The 19,342-nt window shown below is 49.0% G+C and overlaps 1 protein-coding gene across 1 annotated transcript in view; it reads right to left on the bottom strand.

Moving 5' to 3' along the window:
* Positions 1-19,342, bottom strand: part of LOC135387752 (uncharacterized) — a 155,426-nt gene that overhangs the window by 39,956 nt on the left and 96,128 nt on the right. Inside the window, exon 8 of the mRNA XM_064616850.1 lies at positions 2,059-2,179. Coding sequence (XP_064472920.1) covers positions 2,059-2,179 — 121 coding nt within the window. The remainder of the gene's footprint in view (positions 1-2,058; positions 2,180-19,342) is intronic.

Genomic DNA, 19,342 nt, shown 5'->3' with positions numbered 1-19,342 from the left:
AGTTTAGCGTCCAGACAGAGATCTCGAAATCTGAAGTTCTCGAAATCAGAAACAACGCAAGAGCTGCCCCGGAGAAGAACAAGAGCCGTGCATAGCCGATGCTGTGAAAGCCGTTACACGAGTATCCCTGTCCAGACAAACGATTAAACCGCTCAACCGTACAACGGACACCAGGATTTTGGCGGCCGACAAGAAAGGTGGCTTTGTCATCGTCTCGTCTGACATTTACAAAGAAAGCAGGCCAGGCCGAGAAGGCCTTGTCGAAACATTTCTGCCCCGCGACCGAGCAAGAAGCGAAAGCAGCCCATAAACTGGTTCTATATGCAATTGTGGGGATAACCATCTCAGCTCCCTTTGCGTGTCTATCAAATGCAGTGCCAAGAACATTTTGGACGTGTTTTACACGGTCAAGACCCACAAGGAAAATATTCCTTTCAGAACCATTGCATCTGAGAAACACACACACAATGTGTCTACCTTATTACTCACTAAATTGAAACAGTGACCGACGTGTTCGTCGGAAAGAACTCCTCCGATGTGATTGACTTTCTTCGAAAGGACAATCCGTGCAAATACCCCATGCTATATATAGACGTTCAGGACCTTTTCTAGTCTATGCCACAGGTCCCACTTCTAAGCGCCGTTCAAAATCTCATCGAGAACCAGGGTTTTACACAATTCCAGAATGCAGTGGGTATGAGCGCTGTGTCGTTCGTTGAGCTTCTACGAGCTTATCTTAGCTCCACTGTAATCGCCGATAACAAACAGCTATATCTGCAGAAGACAGGCACCCCAATAGGATCCAAAGTGTCGCCAGCCCTGGGTGATATTTGTTCCGTGCAGTTGACATTCGCATACAGCAAGCCCTCAACGCGGGTTTCTGTAGGTTCAGGATATTCCGCTGTTGACGTTTTTCTTTTTTTGCGTGTGTGTGTGTGTGTGTGTGTGTGTGTGACCGGGGTAAGGAGACCACTGTGGATAGCCTGATACAGGTTTTTCGAGACTCCTCCCACGGACTAAACTTTACGTTTGAACTCCCTCAGAACGGAACATTATAATCCTCGACCTGAACGTCAGGAGTTCCGATACGCATATGTGTCGGTTCTCTAGCCCAAGGTCCAAGAAAGGGGTTCCGCCGTACCGTTCTGCCCAAACGAAGGTCGTGAAAAGTTCCTTAGGCTCGGCTACCTTAGAAATGTCCCTGGTCCGATCCTGTGAACATTCCGTACATTCGCGTACATTCCGTACGTTCAATCGCGAATAGACAAATGGCAGGAAGCAATATATCCCACAGTGCTTCTCTTAGGCGCTGCCGAAAAACTGGTGCGGAAGTTGAGAGGCAACAACAAAAACACATGCGAAAGATTACCAGGGAGGCCTGTTTTCGTTCCATATGTACACAGTTTTTCGCATAATTTCAAAGAAGTAGGGGGAAGACACGGAGTCCCAGTAATGATCTCCGCACCGATCAAACTGCAAAGCGTGTGTCGGCGGGTAAATAAACTACGGGAACCAAGAGAATGCAAGTTCGAACATAGATTCCAGGCTGTAGAATGTCAGGAACAGGTCGTTTACTCGATATTAATGTCGTGCGGCAGGAAATACGTCGGGCAAACGGGCAGGTGCCTGAATACCAGGCACCTGCGACAGACTTCAGATGCGGCGAAGGCAAAAGACAAGACGACTCCAGAACTTATAGAAGCCTCCCTCATTACCGAGCTTGGAACGGAACGCTACATAAGCTGCACGTCAATTGCACTGACAGTCCCCAAACTGGAACATTTGAGACACTGCGGACGCTGTCACTCAAAACCGGGCGCCCCGTTTTTATAATATGCCTCCCTCCTCCCCCTCCTCTAACCTTTTAGATTGTTCTCCTTTGTGAATAAATCTTCAGTTGTGAGTTTGCTCTCATCGTGTTGCGTTTTGCTCCCTTTTGCTGCATACTTTCTACAATGTCACGTTACCAACTACCCCAGCTATCAATATAGCTATTTAAAAGTTATTGAAAGAACAACTAAATAGTGGATAATCCTGCATTGTTACGAAGGAACTTACGAATGTCGGCTGACCAACAGCTTCCGCCCACGGTGATGGCCCAAACATGGCACGCGTGACTAAGCTCCTGTCCGGCAATATGTCTGTTGTTCGAAAAAGGACGATGTCTGGATGAAGTTCACTGATGCAGAAAAAAAAGAAAAACGAGGACAGTTACAACTCCTGTAACGCGAATTCCAGAGTCAGCTCTGCTTGGTTGAGTCAGTTAAAGTGTGTACTACTTCAGTGTGACGGCTGTTTTGTAGTCGTTGAAATGGTGCATGTTGGCAAAGACAAAGGCCAGCGCGTTCTCCTCACAATGGCTATGGCTATTTTGTTACGACAAATAATCTCGTTATTAATATATAGAATTAACCTGTTATGTAGTCTGTATATCGTCAGCGGAAAGCAATCGCAGGCGCCACACTGCCAATTTCACCCGTAAAGCTCATTTCCACAGTTTTTTTTTTTTCTTTCTTTCACTTCCCCACAAGTTCCCCAGGCGTCCTATCCGTGTTCTAGTCATGGTCGCGCCGGGTAAAATTGTTCGCCTCAGACATGACACCCTCTCCATCCCCAAATATTTCCGTCACTCACTCAGCACGCTGCGCCCACGAGTGTGACTTGGCCAACTCTCTGAAGCACTTGTGAGCACAGCGACTTGTGCGTGCTCTAGTCTCGTCTTTGTTCTTTGGTCGCTTTAAAATGAACGAACGCGACTTCGCATGTTGGAGGAGGGAAAATAACGAGACATTTGCGAGGCGGGCTACAAACGTCAACAACAAAACGAACAGCCACGAGCCTCGGACTCCGAGGTATTACATATATATACAGGGTGTTCCCGCTAGATGCGAACATATTTTTTAAATATATATATATCACTTCTTCCGAGATGAAATCAGTTGCATTATAGCATAGGCTGAAGGGCACTCCTTAGGAGGGCATTAGCAAACTCCTAAGGCAATGTCTTGACTAACTTTCAACAGTTAACTTTTTAATTATAAAAGCTACGAAGTTAATTGTCCCAATGCGAACGTCCTGTCCCTTTGGTCACCTGATACCGGAGCCGTTTTCGGAACAAAAATCCGTTCGATAGATCTTCCAACATAAAATCGTGAATGATCGTGATCGTGATCGTGAATCGTGAAATCGTGAATCGTGAATCTTTAATTTGTTCACTGCGCACCTTGGGAGACCCGCCTTTCGTTCACCGCCAATGCGAGAGAGTGAAACAGCACACTATCGCCTGTTGCGTCCTGGAGAAAGATTACAAGAAAGAAAATGCAACCCAAGATAAGGGCAGGAGTCCCCGATACATTTGTTTTTGTTTTATTTCTCCTACTTAAAGTGGTATCTAACATGGCCAAAAACTGCTGTCATCTTGTAAAGCAGTATGTGAAAAGCATTCCCACAAAATATTTCTGTCCAAAGTTGTTTCACCACGGCGCAATTAATTAAGAAAATCGCTTACGCGGTGACAAGCCAGAGCGCTCCAACTGCAGACCACACCCACTCTAGTGTGACGTTTGTGGTAGAGAGCCCCTCATTCGTTCGTAGGAAAAACCGTCTGCTACGAACATTGCGAACACTTTTCTTATAACGTGTTCCGCAAAATTACCGCAAAATTAAATAGGTTGTTAAAAAATTTTAGGCAGACAACGGAGGTGCAGGAAGTTATTTACAACTGGAAAGCTGAACGGGTATGTCGACGCTGCAGCGGAAGCTCCGCCTTCGTCAGGACTGGTTTTCCCATAACATGCGCTGCACTCTAAAAAGTGAGCTGAAACTTCCGATGCGTAGAGAGAGGGGAACGTACGCCTTTCTGCGTCTATTCGGATATGATAACTGACACAAAAAGGCGTACGCCTCCCTCTCTCCTGAATCAGAAGCCGCAGCCTTATCATTCGTGGCAATCGTTGGCGCAACGGTTGCTTTGCCGTCAAGTTCTGCTTTTAGAATGTAGGCTGACCCTGCAACATGTATATGTGAAATTGAGCTCGGGCTTTGAGTCCGGTACCTCTTTCACCTGTTACAACCTGGGAGGTCGCGTTTGAAAAATATTCTCCAGGGCGCGCACTCTGAATGGTCAAATGGATAGTTTCATCAACTTCGGTGCTCCATATCATTTAATAAAAAAATATATATATCGGATACCTTATGCCGACAGTGTAATATGTATACGTGAAATTGAGCACAGAATTCGAGCCCCGTACCCAGAGCCGTAGCGATGGGGGGTTGAGCCGCCCCGGGTGCACTCGCCAAAGAGGGCGCCGAACAACAGGCCCTGGCAGGTATGGTTGGACAGAATAAAGCGCGAACGAAGAAAATTTGGATTTACGATGTCGGCAGTGCAGACATGCGTTTTCGTTTCTTCGTTTACACAGCTTCTGACGACAGTGGGAGAGGGGGTGCTTTAGATTTACCCTGCCCAGGGAGCAAACTTGCCTCCCTACGGCTCGACCCGTACCTCTTTCGCCTGTTACATCCTGGAAGGTCGCGTTTGAAAAAATCGTATCCGAGGCGCGCACTCTCGAGGGTCAAATGGATAGTTTCATCAACTTCGATGCTCCATATCATTTAATAAAAAGATACATCTTAAGCCTGTGGAAACAGGAGGCAGCAGGCGTGAGCAGGACGAGTTTTACTGAAGGAACTAAACTGAACTGGCGGTCTGAACGGAGCTCGCAGAGCTTGCGCCGCGCTTCTTCGTTCTTGTCGCTACAGGGCTCCCCCCTCGAGAAAAAAAAAAAGCAGTAAGTGGAGACGTGACATAAGAATTAGCTGTTCCGGGCGCTGCCTCAGTGAAAGCAGGCTTCAAACGGTTCGCGTCTGCCATTGCAATCGATCAATCCCAAAATTCGCGGTCACTACCCCGCCGGAGTGCTCCGCCACTATGCTTAGCCGCTATGCGGGAAGCGCCCTTACGGGATGTGAAGGATGGGAGACAGCGTTTATGCCAATTAACAGCTAAACAGAATAGAAATTTTAAGATGTCATCTAATACAGAAGAACACCTTGCAAACAACCCTGGAGACATGAAATGCGCTAGCAGAATATAAACCTAGTGCACCCTGGCCAAATGAATTTTAATGCTCTACGGCCTATGGGGATTCCGTCGATTTTTGCACAGGGCCCATGTTTAGACTACGATTTTTCGACAATGACAGCCGAATTCTGGAAATATCATCGCCTATTTTTAGTCAGTATGTCCTCCAGGCCACATACCAACAACGGCATGATGTGTGAGTGCTAATTCTGATGCACCCAGGGCCTTCAAAGTTGCGACTCAGGCAGGGTTCCCCTCCTAGGCGCTCGACGGACTAAGTCCCAGTATTATCGTAATACGCATGCGCTGAGACTGTACGGCCGGTCTGAAGGAGTTCGAAAGGCGGACGGTCATTTTTTCCGTATCTCCAACAGAATAGACAACTTTGCGTTGAGTGAGTAATATCGCTTTTATATTAAACTTGATAAAATTACCAATTTCGAGTGCCTGTTGGAAGTGATTTCGTCAAACGCGACCTTACAGGGTGCAACAGGGGAACAAGATACGGGCTTCAAACCCCGTGACCTTACTTTCACGTATACGTATTACGAAATCACCTTAGGACATCTTTAATATTACTTTTACATCAAATGATATTAAGCCCCGAAGTTGGTGAACTTGACCATTTCGTGTGCCGTTTTTGAAGCGATTTTCTCAAACGCGACCTTTTAGGGTGCAACTGGGGAACAAGGTACGAGGTTCAAACCCCGTAATCTTACCTTCTCATATACATAAAATCACTTCCAAAACAGCCCTCAAAATGGCCACATGGCCAATTTGATCAAGTTCGGCGCTTAATATCATTTGATTTAACAATGATATTAAGCGCCGAACTTGATCAAATTGGCCATTTGGCCATTTCGAGAGCTGTTTTGGAAGCGATTTTGTCAAACGGGGCCTCTCAGGGTGCAACAGGGGAACAAGACACGGGGTCCAAACCCCGTGATCTTACTTTCACATACACATATTACAAAATCAGCTTAGGACATCTTTAAGATCATCTTATATCAAATGATATTAAGCCTAAACGTTGATGAAATTGGCCACATGGCCATTTCGAGTGCCGTTTAGGAAGCGATTTTGTCAAACGCGATCTCTCAGGGTGCAACAGGGGAATAAGATACGGGGTTCAAACCCCTTGGCCTTATTTTCACATATACAGATTATAAAATCCGCTTAGGGCATCTTTAATATCATTGTTATAACAAATGATATTAAGCGCCGAAGTTGAAGAAGAAAATCAGCTTTGGAGATCTTTAATATTATTGTTATATCAAATGATATTAGGCCCCGAAGTTGATGAAATTGGCCATTTGGCCATTTCGAGTGCCATTTTGGAAGCGATTTTGTAAACCGAGACCTCTCAGGGTGCAAAAGGAGAAAATGGTACGGGGCTCAAACTCCGGAGTCTGGATTCCATGTATACATTCTATAAAACCAGCTTAAGACATTTGTGATATTTTTATTACTCAGATTAAGCCCCAAATTTGGTAGGGTTTCATTTTATTTTTATTTTTTGCCTTCGCGAGTGTCGTTTTGGAAGCAGTTTCTTCAAACGCGACCTCTCCATGTACAGGGGAAACAGGTACGCCCTGGCACCCCGATTAAAGGGGCTTCGCACGTTTTAAAGGGCTCGATCTGCTGCCGAACGTTGCGGTAGCCTCTGTTACAGTCCCAGTAAAAGCCGTTCATTGTATCTGTTTTGCATCATGATACAAGTCATTTGATTCATTGTAAAGGGCCCTGCTGCCGCCTTTTCCAAATTTCGCAGTTTCCGATGCAATCACAGGAGCGGGGCATAGGGCTGTTGCAGTGAAGTTTGCACAGCGCCATTTCGGGCCCAAGCGGCCAACAGTAGGTCGTTTCATCAGCGGGTTTTGCATGGTGTTTCAAACGGTATGGTGCCAAGGAAAGCTACAAAACCTGTAGGAAATCTACAGAAAAAGCGGTGCTTCTTGAAAACTGCGAACAACTCGAGACCGTGTATTTGAAAGTGCCGCGTCGTCTGCTAAACTACCGCTTGTTGCATAATTTGGGGCGCTGACGTTGCTGCTCACTCGCGCCACCTGGCCCAGAGCAACAGGTCTATAGCATAAGCCGTCGCGTCTTTATATGTGTGTAAAATGTCTGCCACCATGATTAAAGGGGTTTTTGTCCGTTTTAAAGGGCCCTGCTGCACCCTTTTATGGAGTTTGCGGCCGCGTCCGTTATAATTCCAGTAGAATGGCAATAGCATAAGCCGTTGCGAATACGTATATGACTTTGGAACTATGATACAATGGGTATCGACCGTTTTAAAGGGCTCTGCTGCTGCATTTTGTGTATTTTGCGGTAGCCTCTGTTACAATCCCAGTAGAAGGGCATAGCACAAGCCACTGATGCATTGATGCAAGTCATTGACAGCATGATACAAGGGGTCTCGCCCGTTTTGAAGGGCTATGCTGCATCCTTTTCCGATATTTGTGGTCACCTGTGTTATGATCTCGGTAGAATGGCATAGTATAAGTTGTTGACAATAAGTCTTTGGCAGCATCACACAAGGGTTTTGCTCGTTTAAGAGGGCTCTGCTGCCACGTTTTCCGAATTTGGCGATCGCCTGTGGGTGCGTTTTCCTACTCAACCCGAGTAGCCAGGAGTTGGGTAACGACGTCAGATCCTTTATCATCACGTGACTCCAGAGTAACCATCTTTGACCGTAATTTTCGAACGGCTAGAGTTACTCAGCGCTCAAAATGGCGGACTGACCTGACGGGCGAGACGATGTGGAAGTGCTGGCAGACGCTCTGTTTAACAACTTAACGCAGATGCGTGCACTCCAGCAGAAAATGCTCGACAGTTTTTAACGAGTCCTACATTGCGAAATTGAACACCACCCATATTGTCTGTCAACAGGACGGTTGATAGCAGACGACGCATCGTCGTCTGCTAGCTTGTGTGTGACGTCAGAACGACGGCTACCCTTCTTCAGAGCACATTAGAGTAGAGTCGTCACTCCCTGGCTACTCTGGCTAATTTTCGCCGCAGAGTTATGACGTCATTTCCGCTAATCTGGCTACTCTGGCTATTTTTCGCTCGGAGTTGCCAGAGTTGAATAAGAAAACGCACCCTGTGTTGTAGCTCCAGCAGCATTGCACAAGCCACTGATAACTTTCTTTCTTTCGCTCCGTGATACAGGGAGTTGCGCCCGTTTTAAAAGGCCTTGCTGCCGCCGTATCCGAATTTTGCGGTCCCCTCTTGCGCAATCCCGGTAGAAAGGCATAGCATAAGCCGTCATGAATATGCCTTTGGTACTATGATACAAGGGGTTTCGTACGTTTTAAAGGACTCTGCTGCTGCCTTTTCCGAATTTTGTGGTCACTTCTCTTGCAATACCAGTAGAAGAGCATCATAACCGTTGATAATATCTGTTTGGAACCATGGAACAGGTTTCGCCTGTTCCAAAGGGCTCTGCTGCGGTCTTTTATGGATTTTGCGGTCGCCTCCGTTACAATCCCTTTGGCACCATGATACAAAGGGTTTCGCCCGTTTTAAAGGGCTCTACCGGCGCCTTTTCGAAATTTTGTGGTCACCACTGTTAAAATCCAAGTACAAGGGCCTAGTATAAGTCGTTGATAATGGCTTCGCTATGCAGAATACACCAGTGACTCTTTGTGGTGTATTCCTTGAATGCCCCTGCCATCATCGGGGTTGCAGAAAGGTTACTTTTTATTTCAGAAAGGTTTCATTTCTTGCAGGTAGACGTGTAAGCGAATCAAGGGCTTCTCTGTGTGTGCTGCACTTCGAGAAAAATTGAACTGATTACCATGAACAGTGAAATTCAAACGGCTTCGTAACGGATATGTATTTTCATTTGTGATGTCTTTTCCTCAGACTTTAGCACCAGTGCTCGAAGGTGTCTGCTGCCGTGGAAATGTTAGGACTGCCGGCGATTTGCCGTGCAAGTTCACTTTTGTGCCCTGTATCTTGGCAAGTTTTTTTTTTCCTTGCCATATCGTCGCGGCGTCATGCTGAATTCAAACCGCAGGTATCAGCTTTTAGTCCCTTACGCAACTCCTATCAGCACCGAAGAGCAACAACAATTTCTTCTTTTTCATTGTTGTTGCGGCTGGCACTATCATCAATGCGCATAGAAGCCAAGATGCCGTACCCGGCGTGATAAGATGTCTGCGTAGTTTCGAGTGGAGCGAACCATAGGGGGTATACCGTTATGGATACATACAGTAAAGTTTTTCCTTCGTCTCCTCCACGAAGATTCGGATGTGCTCAGAGTGCGGCGGCTGACTTGAAGATAGACGTCCGACAAGCGAAGTATCACAAACAAAAACAAGGTTTAATTACACTATGTACAAGGCAAATATCTTACAGCGTGGTGACCATGAGCTCGGCGGGGCTGGGCGATGATGACCAGGGTCTAGACGTTCCTGCGGCAGATGCCCCCGCTCAAGCTACCCCCGAATTGCATGCGGCCGCTTAAGTAGGCCGAAACTGCCCACTGCGCAACAATCTCGCGCTCCAATGAAAAAGCATACATGAAAACGAAACACTTAACTGGTTTAAATAATATGGGTTGCGCACGTGAGAAAATACCGAGAACTTGAACTTAATCTTCCGGGCCCATCCGCCATCTTGAACACGTCGCAGTTTCCCCCGTGCTTAGGGATCAGCGGATTACCTATTGACGCCCACAAAAGCGTGTCCAGCAAGTGGGTCACTTTCACTTCGAGTCCCCATACAGCAGCGGAATTCTGGCGCCAACGGCGACGCAAGAAGCGGGCCAAAGGGACTCTTACAATAACGGGGAGCGTACCGTGTTACACGTTATATAACATGGGGATCTTAGCGGGCAACTCTTACATCTCCCCCCTTAAGTTCGTTGTGGGGCTCTATTACAACACAAGGAACAATAACAATAAGAGTTGTAACTCCGTTGACAAAAAAAAATGACACGTTAAAGGCTCAACTATGCCACACATTAACCAAAAGGAGCCCAACGTCGTTGGTCAACTGCATGCATCAGGGGACATAGTAAGACAGTAGAACGTGATATCCGTCGAATGTCCCACCCAGCGATCACCATACACAAGGTCTGTTTGCAGTCCACAACATAAACACTGTAGAACACACTTGTAAGAACAGAGTCATAACGTCTGCTACACGATAAGGTGAGAGTCAATCGCTCTCGAGGTCCTTCTAACCTAGATGTCAGCATTCCTGACATGACCTAACTTTCCTCAAACTGGAGACGCGATAGGGCGTCTGCGTTACCATGAGCGGTGCCCTTTCGGTGTATACAACCTTTACATTATACCTTTGGAGGGCGAGTGCCCAACGCGCCAGTTTGGACCCCTGAGGTGTCGTGCACGTGAGGTACGCGAGCGGGTTGTGGTCCGATACCACGGTGACTTGCGCCCCGAACACCCAATTGTCAATTTTTTTAGAGCCCAGATGACGGCAAAAGCCTCTCGCTCAATCGCCGCCCATCGAGTCTGCGTGTCAGAGAATCTGTGGCTCGCGAATGAGATCGGCACCTCTTTGCCCTGAGCGTCAATCTGCGCTAAACACGCACCGGCCGCATACGCCGAAGCGTCCGTGAACAGCCAATAGGGCCTGTCGGGGTCGGGTGTCGCCAGAGCCACCGCTTCTGCTAACTTCGCCTTCAGAGTCTGGAAGGAGGTTTCTGCCTCTTCAGTCCAAGGGATTTTATTAGGAACTCTCTTCCCCGTAAGACGAGTCAGCGGGCTAGCGATTTCGGCGTATCCGCTTACGTATTCTCGGTAGTAGCCACATAGACCTAAAACACTCCTGAGATCCTTTTTGGTTACCGGTCGCTTTAAGTCGCTGATCACTTTCACTTTCTCCGGATCTGGTGCGTGGGATCCAGATCCTACCACGTGTCCGAGGTACCTGATCGTCCCCCGTGCTATCTGGCATTTCGCCAAGTTCGCGGTCAACCTCACCCTTTTTAGCGTACGGAGCACGGCCGTTAGATGACGAAGATGTTCCTCCCACTCCACTGAGTATATAGCAATGCCATCTAAATAGGCGCAGGCGTACTCTTGATGCTCAGTCAGCACTGCATTTACTATTCGCTGAAACGTTGCCGCGGCGTTCCTCAGCCCGAAAGGCATCACGGACCAGGCAAATTGCCCAAAGTGGGTGACAAAAGCGGTTTTTTCTTGACTGCTTTGCTCTAACGGGATTTGCCAGTAACCCCTTCGTAGATCTAAAAGTGTGATATATCGCGCCCTACCTACTCGAAACAGTAACTCCTGTTGGAGTGCCATGGGGTAGGCGTCATCAACGGTGTCGGAATTTAACGCACGATAATCCACGCAAAGTCGCACGCTGCCATCTTTCTTGGCGACGCACACCACTGGGTGGGCGTACTCGCTCACGATGGGGTACACTAGTCCCTGCTCTAAGAGCTCGTTGACCTGTCTTTCTACTTCTTTTCGTAGAAGCTGGGGTGTGCGGTATGGGTGAGACCGTTTCGGGCTATGACCGTCGCGTAGTTTTATTAAGTGAGCGCCTACTTTGGCAACTCCCGGAACATCCGTAAACACTGATGAGAAAGATTGAAACAGTCGCCGGATTTGATAAGCCTCGTCGTTTGGCAGGTGTGAGGTAGCCTCGGGAGGCAAGACTGACTCATACCTCTCCCTTCTCCCCGTCGGCGCGGAATCTACTTCCCCAAACTCCTCCTCTCCCTGGAAGATAACCCCCACGTGATTGACCCTTGCATGGTATGCCCTAAGATTGTTGGCATGGATGGCGCGCGTTCTACCGTCGTTGGTCAGCACTTCGTATGAATGTTGACGGCGTTTCCCAAGGACCTGATAAGGGCCTTTCCATTTCGGCTGGTGTTTTGCCGTCCTGTTGTTATCGAATACAATAACCTGGTCTCCCGGTGGAAACTCTTTCTCTTTTGCTCTGCGGCTGTACAGCCCCGCGTAACTGGACTGACGTTTCTCCGTGATCAAATCAGCGGTTTCCGCGGCCGCTTTAAATTTTTGCCTCAACTGGTCTAGGTACTTTGCGGGAGCTTCGCGAAGCTGATCCGGTACGCCTACTTGCCCTTCCCAGGTGTTCCTAAATACGGCTAATGGCCCCGATGGCTGGCGGCCATACAATAACTGGAAAGGTGACACACCGGTTGTGTCGTGTGGTACCTCGCGGTATGCCCAAAGGAGAAAGGGCACAAATTTGTCCCAGTTCCTAGGGTCGTCCCGAACAATATGAAAAAGCATCTGGCGGAAAACACGATTCCACCTCTCGACAGCACCGTTACTTTCGTGGTGCTCGGCTGTCGAAAAACGCGGTGAACACCCTATTCGCCTCAGGAATTCCTGGGTGAGTTGCGCCTTAAAATTAGTGCCTTGGTCGCAGCACAATGTCTCGGGGATGCCTGTTCGTGAAAATATCTCGAGCAGCGCGTCGCATGTTTTTCGCGCGGTCGGCGAGGTCAAACATACCACCTCGGGCCACCGGGTGTGCAAATCAGTGACACAGAGGGCGTACCTATGCCCGCGGGCTGACGCGGTCTCAAAGGGGCCAACAACGTCAACGTTAACTGCCTGAAAGGTGTACTCCGGTCTCGTGAGCGGTGCGATCGGCACCCTGTCGGCTCCCTTTTTGTCGGCGTTGATCTGGCATCAATGGCAGGTCGCACAGTACTCCCTTACACCTCGCTCGATTCCCGGCCAATAAAAGCTAGCTTTGATCCGGTTCAGCGTCTTACGCATGCCCAAATGCCCTCCCCAAGGGGTGTCGTGCGCAAGCTGGAGTACTTGCTTCCTCTTGCCTTCCGGCAGTACTAGTTGCTTTACCTTTTGACCAATTACTGTATCGGCATGATAGAGAATCCCGTCCTCTATCGACAAGCCGTGAGTACCTGCCCTCGCTTTTGACCAAGCGTCTGCGAGGCTACTGTCGTTACGCTGCGCCGTCCTGAATTCCCCTCTCGCGTTGCCACGGTCCTCTGTCTGTTCGGGCTCACATCGCACCGCGTTTACCGTCACAACGTTGAAATCCTCGCGGACGTCTGATTCTGCTACGTCAAATAGGGAAGCTAATCCCTCGTCCTCTGCGTCTGTTTCCTCGACCCGCTGCGCTGGGCCTACAGTACAAGCGTCTTCCCGTTTCTGCGCGTTCTGAATAGCATCCCATGCTTCCAGCGACAGCAAACAGTCCACTTCCCCCGCTAACTTTTCCGTGAACGCGCACTCAATCGGTACCGTCCGGTTGACCTCCACGTGGTCGTCGTCCGTGCCTACTAGCCTAACCGGAAGGACACCGAGATCCGCAGCCACCTGGTGTCCAAACGCGGATTCTAACCACAACTTGCTCCGTGAGTCGTCCCCGTGTTCCGGAAAAAGATGGGCCCTGACGACAGTTACGTCCGCACCACTGTCGATAAGCGCACGAAATTTCCGAGCTCCGCATTGGAGTTCTACTTCTCGACTGGAAAGCGCAAAATTTTCCTTCGCTCCCGTTGCGGCAGGGCTGACTCTCGCGATCATGGTGGTACTGCGTTCCGGTTCCGGACCGATAGATGACTCATCATTGCCGCCGTCTTTGACCACGGCCACCCTGCTTACGCGCCTGTGACTAGCATCTCTATTGTCTGGCACCTTGGGTGTCGTCTGGTCTGAATCGGCTACCTTTTTCTTAGGGCAATACAGAGCGTAGTGCTTACCACGGCAAACATAACAGGAAAACCCACTCTTTCCCTCCTGCCTGTCTTTTGTATTCCCTCTCTGGGGGAACCCTTTTTCGTCCGATCTCGCTTTCTCCCGCTGACCCTCTTTACGCCTGTCTGGAACGCCTCTGTCTTTCGGGTTTAGAACGTCGCTTCCCCTTCCTTTCGCGTCCTCATACTTTTCGACTGCCCTAACTAGGTCAGTCTCCGATGGTCTGACGTCGGTTAGCTGTAGGGTGACGAACTGTCGCGCCTCCTCCGTCAAGGAGTCTACAAAGCGGTCGGCTATTAGTAATGTGACTAAGTCGGCGTAACTTTCCGCTTTGCGCGCCTTCGCGTACGCGGCTACGTAGCTTCGTAGTCTGCCCAGTAATTCGACCATGTCTCATCCCTAGCTTTGGCGGCTTCTGGGAAACGCTTCCTATATTCTCCGGGCGACAGACGGAGTGCAGCCAGCACGGCTTCTTTCACCGTTTTGTAGTCACCGTTTTGTAGTCATCTAGGTCTTCTGTACTTAGTTTGGAATAGAGGTGGCCTACCCTGTTAGCAATAAGCGGCAAAATAAGGTGGCTCTGCACCTCTTCCGGCACCTTGTATGACTTGAATACACCTTCGACCCCTTCAAACCACATTGGAATTTCTCGGTCATCCGGTAGCGGGAGTAGGACACTTTTTAGCCTTTTTGCAAAGTAGTTCAGACTCTCCTCGCGCGTTCTCAAGGATGGCGTTTCGCTACAGGTTGAGCGGTCATCTCGGGATTTTTCTAGCTCTATCCTACGAGAGCGTTCCCTCTCCAGTTCTATCTGGAGTCGCAAAATCTCTGCGCTCTCACTTTAGTGCTGTTGGAAATACCCCGATTTCCATCCTCTGCCATTTTTGCCCTTGATTTTGCCTGTTCTCTGGTTTTACTGCGCGTCAACATCCACTAATGCGCGACACCTAGTTATCCTCCCCTAGCGTTGTTACTCAACAAAGCCAGATATTATAAAGCGTTATCGGCGATACAGAAAAGTGAGAAACTTACACACCCGCCACACCACAACACCGAGGCACACGAAAGCTATCTACCCTACGCGGCAAAGCTAACAACAAGTGGACCTCCGAGCAACTGACTATCACCTACCTCGTGAAGTAGTCGGTGTTCTTTGCTCGTTCGTTGGGTCTTCTCGTGGCTGCTGGTTTTTCAAACAGTTCCGTAGCTTCCTTGCCGATGAACTTCGTCGCCGTTGTCGAAGTTGCAGTAACCTTCTTGATCAGATGCGACGCTTCCCTGGTTGCTGCACAGATAGCCCACGTCGCTGAATCTCCTCGCCTTCGTCGGAGTTGAACCCCTTCACTGACGAGGCCCGACGTCTAACTGATGCGCAGACAGTTCTTGCTGCCCGGTCTCACTTACTATCTCTGTGCTGGAGCTGTTCTTTCAGTTTCCTTGAACAGTCCGCTGACGTACGCTGTTGCCTAGCTCCTTGTTGCTCATCCTTGCGATCTCCATTGTCCGTCCAGGTTTTGTTTCAGCTCTTCGGTGGCGAACACATTCTGTCGACTGCGCCAGTAAAGTTTCTCCTTCGTCTCCTCCACGAAGATTCGGATGTGCTCAGAGTGCGGCGGCTGACTTGAAGATAGACGTCCGACAAGCGAAGTATCACAAACGAAAACAAGGTTTAATTACACTATGTACAAGGCAAATATCTTACAGCGTGGTGACCATGAGCTCGGCGGGGCTGGGCGACGATGACCAGGGTCTAGACGTTCCTGCGGCAGATGCCCCCGCTCAAGCTACCCCCGAATTGCATGCGGCCGCTTAAGTAGGCCGAAACTGCCCACTGCGCAACAATCTCGCGCTCCAATGAAAAAGCATACATGAAAACGAAACCAAACACTTAACTGGTTTAAATAATACGGGTTGCGCACGTGAGAAAATACCGAGAACTTGAACTTAATCTTCCGGGCCCATCCGCCATCTTGAACACGTCGCAGTTTCCCCCGTGCTTAGGGATCAGCGGATTACCTATTGACGCCCACAAAAGCGTGTCCAGCAAGTGGGTCACTTTCACTTCGAGTCCCCATATAGCAGCGGAATTCTGGCGCCAACGGCGACGCAAGAAGCGGGCCAAAGGGACTCTTACAATAACGGGGGGGAGGGGGGGGGGGTAACGTGTTACACGTTATATAACATGGGGCTCTTAGCGGGCAACTCTTCTCTTACACATACCTATGGGTATATGTATTGGTGGCCATGCTGTATCAGGAAATCTCATCAATTACAGGGGAGTGGTTTGAAAAATTCAGGGGGAGTGTACACCTCCCTGGGGGGTGGGGGTAATGAAACCTCTGGAAAGGACCGCAATTATAGCAAAGTACCTTAGCGTAAACAGCTGAGCGGTATAGTTATTAGGCATTCGCATATACAATTCAGCAATGAAAAACTTCACCTGACAACACCAACAGAAATAAATGAGCTTCTTTTCCAAATGAGACACTGAAAATTTGAAAGGCGTCTCAAGTTCTTCGTACATAGTTCTTCACGAACGATTATCCCAACGTTCAGGACCACTGAAATTGTCGGTTTACACACTGCGTTGTTGATTTTGCTTGCATTTTCACCGTGAAAAAGAAAAAAAATCAGGGAAAGAGAAATAATTAAAAATTTTCACACAATGACCCTCGTACATAACTACTCCATCTCTTTTTTTTTCTTGTTTTTCTCTGCGCCTCTCTGAGCTCCGTATAGTTTTTCGCGCATGATATCCGGAGAGGCTGCTGCTATGCTGCAAGCCCATCAACTTAGTGTAATAATTAAGATGATGCCATTCTCTGAACTTGTCTCCACTATTACTTCTTATATTACTTACAGTGTAGTTTATCAAAACGCACGTTCAGACCAGATCGCTATAACTACTTGTTGAGGTTCATGAGTCACAAGAACTGCTCGAATGTGAATGTACTTCCTAACGTCGACAGGAGCAGCTCTACACCGTGCAAGGGTAAAAACAATGCCTGAAATCCTGGTTTCATTCCGAATTCTTCATTATTGGTGGTGGTGGTGGGGGGGGGGGGGGGCAGCTTTATTCTATTTAGTGGTCAAGAGCCCTCGAGGCATAGAATAGCTGACTGCAAGCCATACACATGCGGCCCGCGTGGGTGAGAGTCCCGATTACCCTGATCTAAGCATTGCTTCATCTTAAGTGAGAAATAAATAATGCAATCATGGGCGCGTAGCACTTGTTTAGCGTTATCTTCAAATCTGCGAATGACCAACTTGACTTGATTTTTGACGTTGGGGTGTCTAATCGCCGCCGACGATATTCTACCCTGTTCCAGTTTCTAGTCCCCTATACAGGCTATACTCAATCTCATGCCAGTCTTCATAACATGGATCCATACTGTATCGGTATGCTGATAACAGCCCAGCGCGTAGCATATCTAACCTGTAACCTTGAGCGACTTCACTTGGTCCTGTTTGTACGTGTCCTCCCCCATTGTGTGTGTGTATATAAAAGCTGTGAATAAAGGCGCAACGGTTGTTGCTGTTTTGCTCGCACTTCGTGCGTCGTGCTTCCTACGGTACATGGTGTCAGAAGTGGGGTATTCCACACCGGAGCAGCTACCATGGACGGGCTTCGTGCGCCGGATGCGCTAGTACTGTCTGGAAACGTAGCGGAAATTTCAACAACGGTTGGAATTCTACCTCGAGGCAACAGAGGTTGAAGGGAAGGAGACAAGAAGATAGCGACGCTGCTCCATGTGGCCGGACCGGAAGCGGTGGAAGTTTTTCTGGTCCACGAATGTGGGCGTGGGTTCGAATCCCACTCCTGACACGACAGTGCTTCAGAGGTTTCGAGGACTACTGCACCCCCAAGTGTAACGAAACCTATGAACGCTCAGGTGTCGCATGCAAGGTGAAGGTGAGCAGTTCGAATCCTTCTACCGAGACATTCAACTGAAAGCTCAATTATGTAACTTTGCGACACTGTCAGATTCTTTCATAGGGGACCAAATTGTGTACGGGGTGCTAGACAGAAGTCTGCGCGAGAGGCTCTTGCGTGAAGAGAACCTAACCCTAACAAAAACGGTTCAAATATGTAAAGCTGCCGAATTGACGGAAGAACACAAGAAGGCCTGGAGTCAAACTGACAAGTCGGTAGACCCAGTGGTGAAAGAAAAACGACGGAAATGCGGTGGCAGCAGATGCAAAAAATGCAACAGTAATCATGAACCGAAGAAGTGCCCCGCGTATGGGAAAGTGTGTCGCAAGCAGAGCTCGGCATTTCGGCCCGAAAGAACTCACGATAAGGCGATCTGATAAGGCGAGCGGGAGGCTGAAGCCGACTGACGCTCACGCTCAGGCTGATATGGCGCGTGACTGCTGTGCACCATGAGCGCGATACTGGATCGGACTCATCCTCGCGCCACTGTTTATCGCAATCACAACGTCGAACGAATGAGTTGATCGCGCATGCTGCGATCACCATGAGGGTGACTGCATGAGTGCGATCACGATATCAGGCAAAGGCCGTTCGTGTGACATTATCGCACTCACGCGATCGCCATGTAGTTGCGCTGTTGGCACATGGCACCTTGCACAAAGCAAAGGCAGGAAGGGCGTAAATTTCCTGTTGTGATTGTGCTTTCGGGCCCAAAATAGGCAAATCAATGTTCGCAATGGCAATAAAAAGTTGTTGGAGCCCAGCTGTGGGGTCTTTTGGGCTGGGGTTGTGCAGGCAACAGCTGTTGCGCCGCTGCTGCAGCAGCGAAGAATCATGTCTGATCCCGTTTATGAGCCGCACACCATGGGCACGAACATTTATGCTGTGCCTTCACTGTAACACGCGAAAGATCGGGAAGGACCAGCGGCATGGACGAGTGGGCTAAGGCGTCCGCTCGGTGGTGGTAGCCAAAGTCGTGCTGAAGACTGGGAGGTGGTGGGTTCGAATCCTACTGCTGGCTGTGCTGGCTGAGGTTTTCGCTGGGTTTTACGAAGACTGCACAGTTCTCCCTGAAGTCGGCCCACGACGCATGCTGATCCCCCCCCCTGTACCCCACTTTTTCCTGCTGTTCTCTCTCCATCTGTCCACGTCTGTACCCCGCTCATAGCCACAGTTGCTTCGCGTCGAAATAAAAAAAACAAAAACACGCAATCAAAAAAAAAAAAGAGAATGAAAAATTGGAAATGGAAGAATAGTGGGAAATTCCGAGCATGGTCAGAGTACGCTGTGGATCTCTCTAGGGCACTCAGCATCTACGGTGTCCTTGATACGGTGCTCCCGTTGCCTGAAGTTTGGCAGACGTCTGAGCGTGACGAGTTTCTTGCAGAGGACTGGGACAAGCAAGATGTCTGCACCTTTTGGAAACATAACACCAGTCGATATCCTAAGCTGAGTAGTCTAGCGGATATCTGCTTTGGCGTACCGGCCGCTTCCGGTGGCGTCGAACGCCTTATTTCGGTGGCCGGTGCAATGCAAAGGGCGCGACGGTCCTCGCTTCTCCAGACTACAGTGGAAAAACTAATCTTCGTTGTTGAAAGCGTGAAGGGGTCAAAATGGGCAGGAAGCCGGAGAAAT

This window comes from Ornithodoros turicata, chromosome 3 (assembly GCF_037126465.1).
Source record: "Ornithodoros turicata isolate Travis chromosome 3, ASM3712646v1, whole genome shotgun sequence".
NCBI lineage: Eukaryota > Metazoa > Arthropoda > Arachnida > Ixodida > Argasidae > Ornithodoros > Ornithodoros turicata.
This window is presented reverse-complemented; position numbering and strand designations above follow the sequence as displayed.